We start from the raw sequence: 12,563 nt of genomic DNA on the forward strand, positions 1-12,563 counted from the left end.
TCAAGGAGTGGGGAGCCCGTGACGGTTCTGAAGGAGGAAGTGACACGATCTCTGGTGGCCCTAGTAAGAACTGCAGTGGCCCAGTGTGCGTGATGAAGGTGTGGGCGGGGGTGGTGCTGGGAGGGGCAGAGGGGGCAGGGGACAGAGTCCTCTGGAGGCAAAGCTGATGGGACTTCGTGAGTGGACGTGGGGACTGCAGACAAGGGAAGAAACCTTTCTGGCTGAATAACTTGGCGGGTAGTGGTACCACCAACTCAGATAAAGAACACAGAAGCCAACTAAAGATGAGTTTAGGTTGGGACGCCCATTTCAACAGGCTCTGTGGCACCTGGCGGGGGATGGCGGGGGGCGGGAGGCCAGCTGAGAGCCAGGTGGACAAGTCTGGAGCTCAGGGGTCAGGTCTGGGCTAGAGTCAGATTCTAGAACGAACCCCAGGAAACCATGAAGGAGAAATACACTTTCGGGGAGAGTACTGTGACGTTCACATTTAGATGGAGTGCAGCAGACTGAGCCCGGGAGCCCGGGGGACAGGGGTATTAGGGCGAAGTGAAGGGATGGACCAGGGGGGCCAGAAAGGTAAGGCCCAGAGACACCCTCGGTGACCTTGCCTGCAGAGGACGAAGGGGGAGGGTGCGGGGAGGGGCGCGTGGGAGACTCCACTCTAGACTGAGGTGGACGTGGGGCCCACGGAAGGTTCTTTGTAGAGCACGTTAACAGGCTGGGAAGGGCCAGCATTGGGGCGAGCTGCAGGGATGACGGAGGTTCTGGGAGAAGAGATGGGTGGGTGGGCGCCCAACAGGAGGAACATGCCACCCTCAAGGCCACAGCGAAGGTCAAAGCAAGCATGAAGACAGCTTTGCAGATGGGAGAGCTCAACTCCAGGGGAAACAGAGGTCACACGGACTGGCCTAGATTTTCTTAACGTAGCAGGCGAGGTTTTCTAGGGTTGGAGAAGGGAAGCCCAGGAAGGCGACTCAGTGGCCCAGAAAGAGTAAGGCTCGATAAAAAGACTAACAATGAAGGACTCATGGCCCCATAAAGGGCACGGGTGGACCGCAGGGGCCCTGGTCAGTCCCTCTGTGCAGAGCTCAGCTGCCCAGGGAGGACCAGGGACTCAGTGCCTCCCCATCGTGACAGAGACAATGGTCCACTCAGGCCCCCAGAGCAGTGTGGCCCCAGCAGGTGCCACGCATGTGCCAGGTACAGGAGGGTGGCACTGTCCTCAGCGCTGGTCCCTCTGCCCACCCTCTCATCTGTGACACGAGGACCCAGCAGGCTTCACGTTGGCTGCACACACCTGCTCAGGGTCCCACAACCCACTCAGTCCCCTCAGCAGTTGTGTCCCTTGTTCCCAATGCCAGCCCGTCTCTCTCCTCCCGGAGGCCCCACCTGCATGTCACCCCCTCCCATCCCCTTTAGGACTTGCACTTGGCCCTGAACTTTGGCGAATCTTTGCAGACGGGCAGCCTCGCCTCACCAAGGCCTCAGCCTGGGGCTCCCCATGGAGGCTACCCACAGGGGTTCCCTCAGACAGCCCTGGGTCGGTCAGACCCCAATGGCTCCGGCGCCTTGTTTCTGCCTGGCCCCTTGACACCGACATCCCCCACCCTCTCTGAATACTTGTTGGTTTTCAGTGGGGAGAACGGGGGTTTTGCAGTGAGCACCATTCACTCTGTGACACTGACACCAGACACCGCTCAGAGTTTCAGGGGACTCTCCCAGGAAGGTGAAACAGGCTCTCAGGCCAATCCCCAAGGGCCGCTTACTCCTGGACCTGCGAGGCGCGGCACCCCCAGCCCGCCAGTCTCTGTCAGGCGAGTGGGACCCCACTGTGGGCGCTGCCAGACTCACTGGGACTGGCCAGCTGCTGCCTCCGGCCTGGACCTGCCAAGGACATTGCTCTCGGATGCAGCACTTACCAGGTCGCGAGTGAAACGCTCTTATTTCTCTAAGTCTCTTAAAATCCAGCAAGTGAGAGAAGTAAGAGTTTAATAATGGCCTCCGCGATGTACAGGCAGCGGGAGGACGCACGTCTCCATGCACTGGTACAATGCAATCCAGGGACAAGTGGACAAGCCATCCAAGGACAGGAGCCGCGGCATTCAGGGCCACAGCTCGGCCTTGTGTGTCACATGGTCCCACCACCTCCCTGGCTCAGGAACTGCAGGCATGTGGGGGGCTGCTTGGCTCCCTGAAGGGGGTCGAGGGGCCAGGCAGCAGAGCCAGCAAAGGGCGCGGCCCCCACGCATCAGGGCAAGTGTGGGGGAGAGGGAGCCCTAGGACCCCAGTGGGCTCAGCGGCGTCCGCTGTCCCATCACAGCCACCCTGAGGCTGGGGAAGGCCACGCTGGGCTGAGGTCCTGGGTCAGGAGCAAGGCAACCACAGGACGCAGAGAGGAGGGACAACATGCTGAGGGCGGGCTGGCCATCCCCACAGTCTTGGTGGCCCAGCTCCGAGTCCACAGGGGAATGACAGTCCTGGGAGCTGGAGCTGGAGCACGGGTGGGCCCCTGGACACGCCTCCCTCCCCTCCGGGCCCGCCGACCCCAGCCTCAACCCCACTGAGCTGGGCTGGCCAGCAGGAGGCCAGCACTCAGCCGCCTTCCCGATTCAATCAGCAGAGACCATTTCTACAGAGGAGGAGGGGCGACGCCGCGCGCGCTGACAGGGAAGGCACAGGGGTGGCGCCGAGCAGGGCAGCCGTGGCCTCTGGCCCGTCCAGCCCCGGCCAAGCGGCCACCTAGCTGAGCATCTTGTGCCGGTCGAAGACGGTCTTGCGCTGCTCCTGTACCTGCAGCTTCCAGCGCTGCTGGGCACCCTCCACGCGCTCCAGGACCGTGTTGGCGCGGGGCCCCCCGAGGGAGGCCGTGGCGGCAGCCGCAGAGCGAGCGTCCTGCAGGGGGAAGGGAGAGACGTGTGGGTCTGCGAACCCAACGTGGATAAAATGCCCGAGAGCAGCCCTGCCGTGTGAACTCAACGGGCAGGCGGCCCGAGCTCCCCAAAGCCGTGGGCCCCTTGAGGGCACACTGCTCCCCAGGGAGGCCACGCTGGGGGCCCAGTGTTTGTGGAAACAGTAGGACAGACCCGTTATCACGTGGCCACTCCAGTCAGGCCCCCGGAGGCACCACGCAGGCCGACTTCTAACCCTCAAAAGGAAGAGGGTGTTGGCTTTGGGACGTCATGTGGCAGCGCAGAGGACCAGGAGGAAATGCACCGACGTGGCCAGCAGGGCCTCCAGGTGGGAGCAGGGGCCCCCTGGACAGCTGGGGACCCAGAGGATCTGCCCGGAAGGGATGTGACCTTGCGGGGCGCCTGGCAGGGACGGGAACCGGGAGCTGGGCGCCAGCAGCCCCACCTGGAGCCTGCTCCTGGCCTTGGACGGCTCAGCCCCTTCCCTTCCCCTTTGCTCTCAGAGCTGCTTGTCGTCAAAGGCGCATCCGCCCTAATTACCACTTCTGCGCCTCTGAAGCTCGGCTGTGCATTTCCGCAGGACCCAAACCTGGTCTTTGGGGGACTTAGAGCCCAAGGCCAGGCCCACCCCCCGTGGGGATTTCCTCCCCGCTCTCCTGCCTCTCATCTGCTGCCACCCGTCTCTTAAGGGATTAGCGCACCCCTCTAAGCCCAGGGCCGCCCAGTAAATGCAACTTTGCTTCTGAGGCCCTGGGCTGGCACGGCTTCTGTCGCCACGCAGCTGCCAGGCTGGGGAGACGGGGCGCTTAGGTGAGGGTAGGGGAGGCAGAGAGCTGGCCGCTGCAGAGGGTCTGTCACCGCAGAGCTGTCACTGATCTTGCGAGCACTGCCCAAGGTGAGCCTGAGGTGGACAGTGCCCCCAGGAGGCCCGTGTCCAGGGCCCAGGAAGGTCCCTCTGCCAGGTGAGGCAGGTGTGGTGGCTTCAGGCGCACTGGCCTTGGAGTCGGGACCCTTCTCCAGCCTCAGGCTCCCCTGGGCCCACCTCACCGGCCCACAGTGGGAGCTGGGAAGGAGAGGCGGCTGCACCGCCGAGCAGCTGCGTGTCCCTGGACAAACGGCTTTACTCCTCCAGCCTTCAACCTAGTAACCCAGTGTTTTCAGGCTGTTGTGAGTCAGTAGGAATCACATTTACCCAAAGATCTCGTGCGCGCACGAGTACACACACACACACACACACACACACACAATTAAAAAGTTTCACAAAATACCAAGTATGATGCCTTCTGATATGCTCTGCTCCACTTCACGGTTTAACATTGCTGGCTGTGACACTAAATTGACTTAAGGACCTAGTGGGCCATGACCCACAGTTTAGAAAACATGGTTCCTGACTGGGAGAGGAGTTTGGCAGGTAAATGAAATAGCGGCAGGAAAGTACATGGCACATGGGCAGTTGCGGGGGGCGTGGGGGGGGGGCTCCTCAGTGCTGCTTCCCGTCCTGGCAGCTGGGAGGGCCCTGTGGACTCACACACCTGCCCGACACCTCCCAGGACATGACCTTGGCCAAGTGACCTCATCCTCTGACCAGCTGCCCATGAGGGGCTGAAAGAGCTGCTTCTCGGCAAGACCACGGGTGCAGAGGGCGCGCACTCAGGGGACAGGCCCACCGTCAGGCCCCCGCCCTGGGACAGACCAGGTGGGACATTTGAGTTTCCACGGCCTGGCACACCGTTCAGTTCCAGTCCCGCTCAGTTAGGCAGCCCCACGGTGCCACGGACAGGCCTCCGTGTGGCCGTCTAGGTGAGTGGGCCCCGAAGCCCGCCTGGGGAGCTATGGCCCAGCAGGACCCAGCCATCCCAGCTGCAGGGCCCAGGGGCTTCCCCCCCTACTCCAAGTCCTGAGCCTCCCGGGACCAGCGAGGGGCCTCGGCCCTGCTCAGGGTGGAAGTGGGGGAGCCCGAGTGCTGAAACCCACTACGTTCCCGCAGTGTCGTGTGTTCTTCACGTAAAGTCCTGACAAACAGCTCCTAAGCGGTAGAGCTGCCGCTGAGAAGCTCTGTGCTAATAGTCCGATTAGAAGGTATTAAAGCTGCCACATCTGTACCAGGGACGCCCACAGCGGGCCGTCCTCGCCTGCTGTGCTGCAGGACAAACACCACCATTCCAAGCTGCTTCCCTCTGGGGCTAGGTTTCTGGGCAACTCGGGGAGGCGAGGGCAGCTAGGAGAGGAGGGGAGCCCCGCCCATCAGGCACCAGGAACCAGGGCTCCAGGTGAGGCCCCCTCTCCAGCCCGGGATGACCCGGACGCTGGTGTCGGCGAGCCTGAGCTGACCCACAGGTCTGAGCCAGCTCTGGACTGGCCCACGCCTCCCTGAAGACGAGGAGACGAGGAAGAGGGGACCCCCCACCTTGGGCAGCGACCTGCCTCCTCCCTGATCCTGGGCCTGAAAGCAGGACAGGTCACCTTGTCACTGACCCGCCACACGCTAAGGACGGCCCTCATACAAAGCCCTTCAGAAGGTGGACACACAGTTCTCCACGTTAACCCAAATCCTTCCTGCTGTGGCCAGTCCCACGGCCTCCGGGCTGCAAGGTTCCCCGACTCCCGCATGGCGCTGCCACTGCCACCTTCCTGCACATCACACAGTGCCATCAGTCCCCTGCTCAGAGCCCCGCCTGGTGACCAGAGCACAGAGCTCCAGCCTGAGCTGGGGAACCACGCAGCCCGGCCTCGCCTCCCCACCGGTCAGCACGGTCCTTCCTGACCAGTGACCGCCTCGAGGCCGGGCCTCTGTGCCTGCTGTTCTCAGCCATTCCCGCCAGTCACAAGGCACTTAGGTGCGAAGACCCGAGGGAAACGCCTCCTTGCTGAGGACAAACGGGCACTGTGAAGCCGGCACACACACGTCCAAGTCCAGGTTCGGAAAACGGCCCAGAGGGTAAGCACCATGGACAGCGGCTGCAGGCCCTTCTCCCAGCTCTCCTGACCACATGCTGGGAGGACCTAGCGGTTGTTCTAGAAATGTCTGTTGACCCACACCTTTCTGTTCTGTCCTCAGAGGAGACAGGGAATTGTCCCTCTCAGCATGTCTTCTCCAAGTGTCCTGTCAGCTCCCGGACAGGCTGCCCACCCATCCCTGGGGGAAGCGGTCTATTCTCACGGCCCCACGTCCTCGGCCCCATTCCCTTCATGTCCCCAGGTGCCGTCACATCTTTCCTCGGTGTCCACACGCGCTCCTCCCACAGCACTGTACCCAAGCCCCGGGGGGGACGATCTCTAAGGCCATGCAGTGAGCAGCGGACACCCGAGCCTCACAGAACCGCATAGAAGCCCCATTTCTCTCTTCAAAGAGGGCCAAGCCCATACATCTGAACAGCTCTGTTTGCCGTTTCGGTCCCAGCAAACACGTTTGCTTCCTCCTTTCAAAGGGCGTCTGAGCCCAGGGATTAGGCCTAATGCTGCTGGAATCCCGGGGAGGCAGCGCCCAGCACGCGGCCCCGCGCTTTCAAAGGGACCAGCCCGCTTTCATCTCCCTGCACGGCTGGGGCTCGGCTGGGGGCCGCCTCCTTCCTCCAGCCCCAGGGCAGGAGAACTCCTGGCTACAGAAGTTGGGGGGCTGGAGCAAGGGCCCCCAATCCTGGGGAGTCATCTGACCTCCAGATCTCATCTGACTGGGCGCAGGGCTGGAGTCCAGGGGCCTGGACAGTTTTCCTCTCAGGGTCACTGAGCTGTGCAGGCCGAGAGGTCCTGTTCTGACTTTCCTCCCCTTGGGGTGAAAGCTGGGCCCCAGCCCAGGGGGTGTCCTTTCTTCCTTCAGGGAAACTCTCCAGACCTCTAATAAAACAGGGACGCAGCGTCCGCCGGGCTCTGCCGCTGCTCACAGAGGCGGGAGCGGCTCTCCTGCCCACTTCCCACACCCCTTCCCCATGTGCCGAGAGGGAAGGCCAGCGGTGTCCTCACCACCCAGGACTAGACGGGACCCCTGGGCTCTACGCAGCCTGGTTGCCCCCCAGCAGTTGAGCAGGCCCCCCTCCCAGGAGGCCAGCCTGCCCCAGCTCACAGGAAGGAAGGGTAAGGCCCACCCTGACCCAAAGAGCCTCGTCCCTGGCTGCCCCGTCCGAACCCCGATCCTGCCCAGGGCCTTTGTGTTCCTGCTGGCTCCCCCGTGTGGGGCTCTGTCTTGGGGGCAGACACCCCTGAGGACTGACATGAGTATGTAAACCCACACAGCGCACCTGTGGGACTTCTGAGGACAGAGGGAGGACAGGTGCGTGCACAGGAGAGAACTGAAACGTCGGAGCCCATAAAGGGATGCCCGGGGCACCTACAATGGGTTACCCTGCAGGGCCATTAGCGAAGGGTGGAGCAGCGACTCCAAGCGATGCCTCGGGGAGTCGGGCTCAGGGAGCCAGCAGGGCGCAGGCCACTCATGGCTGCCCTGAAGGCCTGCCCTTAACCACTCTGCAGAGCTAGCCGCACCTCAGGTCAGGTGTCAGAGACTGAACACACTTTTTATCACCTTCTAGAACCTCAGGGGCAGGGGGAGGTAAGGGGTGTCATCCACCCGCCCCCATTTCCTAGGTCGGGATCCCCTCTTCAGCACGAAACACGTGCTGCCAGCTTCAGCTCGGGAGCCGCTGCTGCCCCCCCCCCCCCCCCCCCGCCTCCCAGGCACGTCTGACTTGGGGGGGGTGGACAGCGGCCAGCGCTGCGGACAATCCTCCTACTCAGCCCAAATCTGCCCCAGACGTCCACCCCCCGATTCTGGTTCTGCTCCAGGAACTAGACTGACCACATGTAACCCCTCCTCCCCGGGGGCCCCTCACACACACAGAGGCAGGTGTGAATGAAGGCTCAAAGTGGGGAGACCCCAGAGCGCAGGCGTGCCCCCTCCGCTCCGCGTCCAGGAGGCAGGAGACACGACAAGGCCGGGCCGAGACCCGTGCATTCCAGGGAAATCGCAGCCCGGCTGTAATCACTGCGCATCTCTCAATTACGCCCCGCCAGGACTGCAATTACCACATTACCCTAATCGCCGAGTGTTTATTAGCGATGCCCTCCCCCCACCAGAGCTGCTATTACTGTGCATTAATGACCAGGTAGGCACGCCGGGCTTCCTCTCGAACACAGACCACCCAGCTGCCAGCGCCACCACCTCCAGCGGGCAGGCCCGTCCTTTCTGCCCCACCTCTGGCCAAACTCATGTCAGCAGGAGGCTGGGGGCAGCTGGCAACGGTCTGGGCATGTACCCAGCAGCAGCACGGTCCGTGGGAGCAGCCAGGCCGCCCTCCCTCGCTGGCCCTGTGCAGCTTCACACACAGGTCTGAGCCCCGACCCTCTTCCTGGGGAGCCCGCCCTCGCCCACCTCCAATCCTGTGCTCGAATGGCTCTGAACTCCGAGTCCCCACGGCAGGTTAGCCTGCGCCTGGTGACCTCTAGTGACCCTGTGGGAAGCCCACCCCATCGCCCCATTGATGACTGCGTGGCCTGCAAGACGCTCCCACTGTGGTCCTTCTGCCCCCAGCCTTACCCAGGGCGAGGCCCACCTCTCGCTTGCTGCCGTGCATCTCCGTCAGTTTCTGCGTTTTTCTTTTCAAGCTAAAGTCTCCCAGTTTCTTCAACTCATTGTCCCAGTAAGTGGCAGAGCCCCAGGCTCCCTGGGGGGGGGGGCGCGGCGGCTCCATCCTCGCCCTCCCCCCACCTGCCCTGACTTCCTCTGCAGGGCACCGTAACTCTGCAGTATGGAGCGATGGGAAGGGGTGACAGCGGTCATTAACTGTGGCCCATCACGGGAGTGCCCTAGGGGTGTGCAGGCTGCCTGGCGCCAGTGGGTCCCCACCTTCCTCACGTACCAAAGCTGAGACTCCTCAGTGTGACATGAGCCTTTAATAATCTGGCCGTAACTGACCAGCCAGCTCTGTCTGCTGCCCTTCGGACGGACCTCCCTTGTCCCTGAAATGCTGATGTCCATCACACGCACACGCCGGCCAGCGCCCGACGCCTTTCCACCTACCTGCCTCCTGCAGGCACCTGGAACCCCACTTTCCCTTAAGGCCGTGGGGCCGCGCTCTGCCCAAGCAGGTGCGCAGCAGGTGTCTGAGATCACTGTAGATAAATCTGCCACCGCAAAGCCCACCGCCAGCCTGACACCCCTGAGCCACCAGGACGCCACGTGTGTTCACGTGTGACTGGCCCGGTCGGCTCACGCCCCTCTGCCTATACGTGCAGCGTAACAGGCAGATATGGCGCCCTAGCCGTCACCAAGGCTGCCCGATGCCGGACGCCAAGAGAAACCCAGGGCCACTCTGTGTCACCTGGAGGTGCCCAGGGCAGTCCCCGCCGAGGAAGACACTGAGTCTGGGTGACACGTGGAACACTCACCAGGAGTTGCAGGGACCCCCGCACCCCAGCGGGGGCAGCGCAGGGTGGCAGGCCCACCCGAGCCCCCTCGGTACCTCATTCTCCTCCTCGTTGTGCAGCTGCTCCGTGTACGCATCCGGCTTCCGGATCAGAGGGTCCACCAGCATCAGGAAGGCCATGTACAGCAGCAGGGCGCCCACCACCGACAGGTAGATGACAATGATGACCTGCGGGCAGACCGCGCCCTGTGAGCCAGCCCGTGCTCAGTGGCAGTGACGCTGCAGTGCTGCTTGGGGACAGGGCCAGAAGACTGCAGGCTGGGAGGGACGGAGTGCCAGGGAGGGTAGCATGGCCCGTGCCACAGAGTCACTGACTGCCTGAGACCAAGAGCTCCCCCAAGGACCATCAGGTCTCCAGCAGCCAGGCAACAGATGGTCAGGACGCCGAGATGAGCCCAGGGGTGGGGGTGAGGAAACGGCCCACCGGCTGCACAGGAGCCTTCAGTACACAGCACACACCCATCGGGCGCTAAACAGGGCACAGGGGGGCAGCTGGGGCGAGGCTGAGGGCAGGAGCCTGGGAGACTGGACCGGGTGTGTGCGCCAGGACGGCTGGCGGGGACGGAGCTTCAGCTCTCAGGGGGACAGTCACCCTGCAAGGCGGAGAGCCGGGGCAGCATGGCAGCCTTGCAAATCCTCACGAGCTGGAGTGAGTCCCATTTTACAGAAAAGACAGCTTCAACGAGGCAAATGCAACGTTGGTCACTCAGTGTGGGTGCCCTGGGCACGTCAGACAGGGCTCCCCAGGACACCGAGCACCGTGGTCCCTGTAACGGTGTCAATAACACCCTGTTGCTGGGACCACAGAAGCACCTCCACTCACTTCCTTGTCCCCTAGAGGGCAGCACACACCTGACTGGGGGACCCCTGGGCTGAAGCCTTCACCCTTAGGCCCAAGGCTAGGAAATGGGGTGTTACTTGCACTCCAGTTTGCGGACCCCACCTGTAACGCTCTTTCTACCTCCACAACGCCTGGCCATGGTGAGGCCCCCGACTCCAGCTCTGGCTCTGAATGGACTGAGACGGGGCGCAGAAGAAAGACAGGAACCTCAGGACTCTCAAGTCCGCTGCCCAGCTCAGGCTCACTTCCTCCCTGATCGGGCAGCAAGTTCTTGCCTCTTTAAACGGTCAACAGCCAGACCTCAACCAGACCTGCCGCCTGCACCTGGGAAGGGGTGGGGACGGGAGGCTGAAGGTAGGGGTGTCCCCGCAGGGAGAGGACTCGGGAAATCTGAGGGCTTAGAAGTGTGTCTGATGAAGTCCTGTGTCGGAAAGTCCCTCCCTGCCACACGGAGAGGTGACATCTGGCTCAGAATTTAAGGTCTCAGGCGTCTGGTCCCCAAGCAGGGGTGGTAGGGTGGTGGTGGGGTGACACTGGAGCCAGTTCAGAGAAGAAGAAAGGCGGCTGCAGAGGCGGGGACCGGGGTGGGAGGATGAAAAGGGGAGTCCGCCTGACGGGGCACTGGCTGAGGGGGGACAGGTAGCTGCTTTCCACCTCAGAGGTGGACACACGCGACTAAGGACACTGAAGGCGCTGTGGCTCCCTGGTCCAGGCGGCAGGACAGCGGCGAGGGTCGCCTCCCATCCAAAGGAGCCTCAGAGGAGAAACCTGACTCAGCAGTGCCCCTGAACCCCGAGTTCTTTCCCGATGCTGTTTCTAGACTCTTCACGGGAGAAGCAGGAATAAGCTTAAAAACGGAACCAGGAAGGGCTGTGTCAGGAGAGTCAGCAGGGCCTGGCGCAGGGCGGTCGGAGCCTGGAGTAGGGACGGGGAGGCTCTGGGGACGAGTCTGCTAGGCAGCCGTGGTCACGCAAGTCCTGCCGGGGGCAGAGAAATGGACGGGCCCTTGTCCGCACTCCCTGTGGGGCGGCCACACCTGCCTCTTCTGTCTGGATCTGGGAGAGCGCGGATCAGGGAAGCAGAGAGGAGGCAGCCTGACGCCCCTCCTGCCCGTCCGGCACGGGACCCCAGCCTGGGGCACAGCTCCCCGGAGCCCTCAGACGAGGCTCAGGCTGTGAGCTTCAGGAGGGCGGGCTTACCTGTCTGTGAGCGACACCTTGCACGGTGCCCAGAAGGGAAGAGGCACCCGAAAGATGTGTACTGAATGAATAGGAGGGGAGGGGACTGAACTGGGGAAAATGGGGGGAAAGGAACGGCGAGCCTCTTCCAGGCTCTCACCCCCCCACACAGTGTAAGGGGGGCCCCTGGACAGAGGACAGAGGAGGGCTGGCTCCAAGAAGTGGGAAGTGGGTCCCTGTGTCTGTGACAGGCCAGCTCAGAAGCCAGTCCCATAGCCACGTGGAATGTTCAGAACAATACCCTGTGCACGGGTATTTGGCAGCAGGACCTGGGGGGGGCGGGGCTGTGGGGGGCAGGGTCACCTTGATGGTGGCGGTGCTGCGCTCCTCATATTCGCACTCACACAGCAGGCAGTAGGCCTCCACGTCGCGGCTGGGCACGGGCTTGGGCTCCACCACGTGCAGGCAGTTGCTGCAAGAGAGGGGACGAGAGGGACGGGTGGGCCACGGGGCGGGGCCGTGTTGTCACCCGGGGCCACCGTGCTGAGGGCTGCTGGTGGCCCCAAGATGTGGCCTCAGCATCTGGTGTGTGGTCCCTCTACCAGCTCGCTCACCGGTGCCCTTTCAGCTGTAACCACAAGATACAAGGCGGTTCTGGGGCTCCCCCAGGACTTCATGTCTTAGGCCTTCGTGGGTCAAAATCTTTGGGGTGGGGGAGGCCAACGTACAGCATGGTGACTGTGCTTAACAATACTGCGTTATAAACCTGAAAGTCGCTAATCACAGATGTTCTCACCACACCCACAAAAGGAAACTGTGGGAGGTGATAACTAGCCTTATCCACCTCAAACTTACACAATGTTATCTGTCAAGTATTCCTCAATGAAACTGGGAAAAAACAAGACACCAGCTCTTGGGAGCAGGAGGTGCCCAGACCTGTATTTTCTCAAAGCCCACCTGGTGCATCTACTGTACAACCAAGTAGAGGCAATCCGACCTGGGCGCCCCCACATGGTGTTAATCCCTTCTTGTCAAGGAACCCCACCCCATGTGTGCTCAGCTCCCTCCCAGGATGGGGCGTCCCAGCTCCTGAGAAGCCGGCATTAGAAATGCTCCCTGGAGGGGCCGGCCGAGTGGCGCGATGGTTAAGAACTCGCTTGGGATGCCAGAGGGCCCCGGTTCGGATCCCACATATGAGGGCCAGTAACACTGCCCT

The 12,563-nt window shown here is 62.5% G+C and overlaps 1 protein-coding gene across 1 annotated transcript in view; it reads right to left on the reverse strand.

The window, feature by feature from the left end:
• Positions 1-1,972: 1,972 nt before the first annotated feature.
• Positions 1,973-12,563, reverse strand: part of TMEM9 (transmembrane protein 9) — an 11,798-nt gene continuing 1,207 nt past the window's right edge. Inside the window, exons 3-5 of the mRNA XM_019637997.1 lie at positions 11,711-11,819; positions 9,365-9,496; positions 1,973-2,892 (exon numbers count right to left, since the gene is read on the reverse strand). Coding sequence (XP_019493542.1) covers positions 2,740-2,892; positions 9,365-9,496; positions 11,711-11,819 — 394 coding nt within the window. The 3' untranslated portion in view covers positions 1,973-2,739. The remainder of the gene's footprint in view (positions 2,893-9,364; positions 9,497-11,710; positions 11,820-12,563) is intronic.

The sequence above is a fragment of the Hipposideros armiger genome, unplaced genomic scaffold (assembly GCF_001890085.2).
Source record: "Hipposideros armiger isolate ML-2016 unplaced genomic scaffold, ASM189008v1 scaffold_37, whole genome shotgun sequence".
NCBI lineage: Eukaryota > Metazoa > Chordata > Mammalia > Chiroptera > Hipposideridae > Hipposideros > Hipposideros armiger.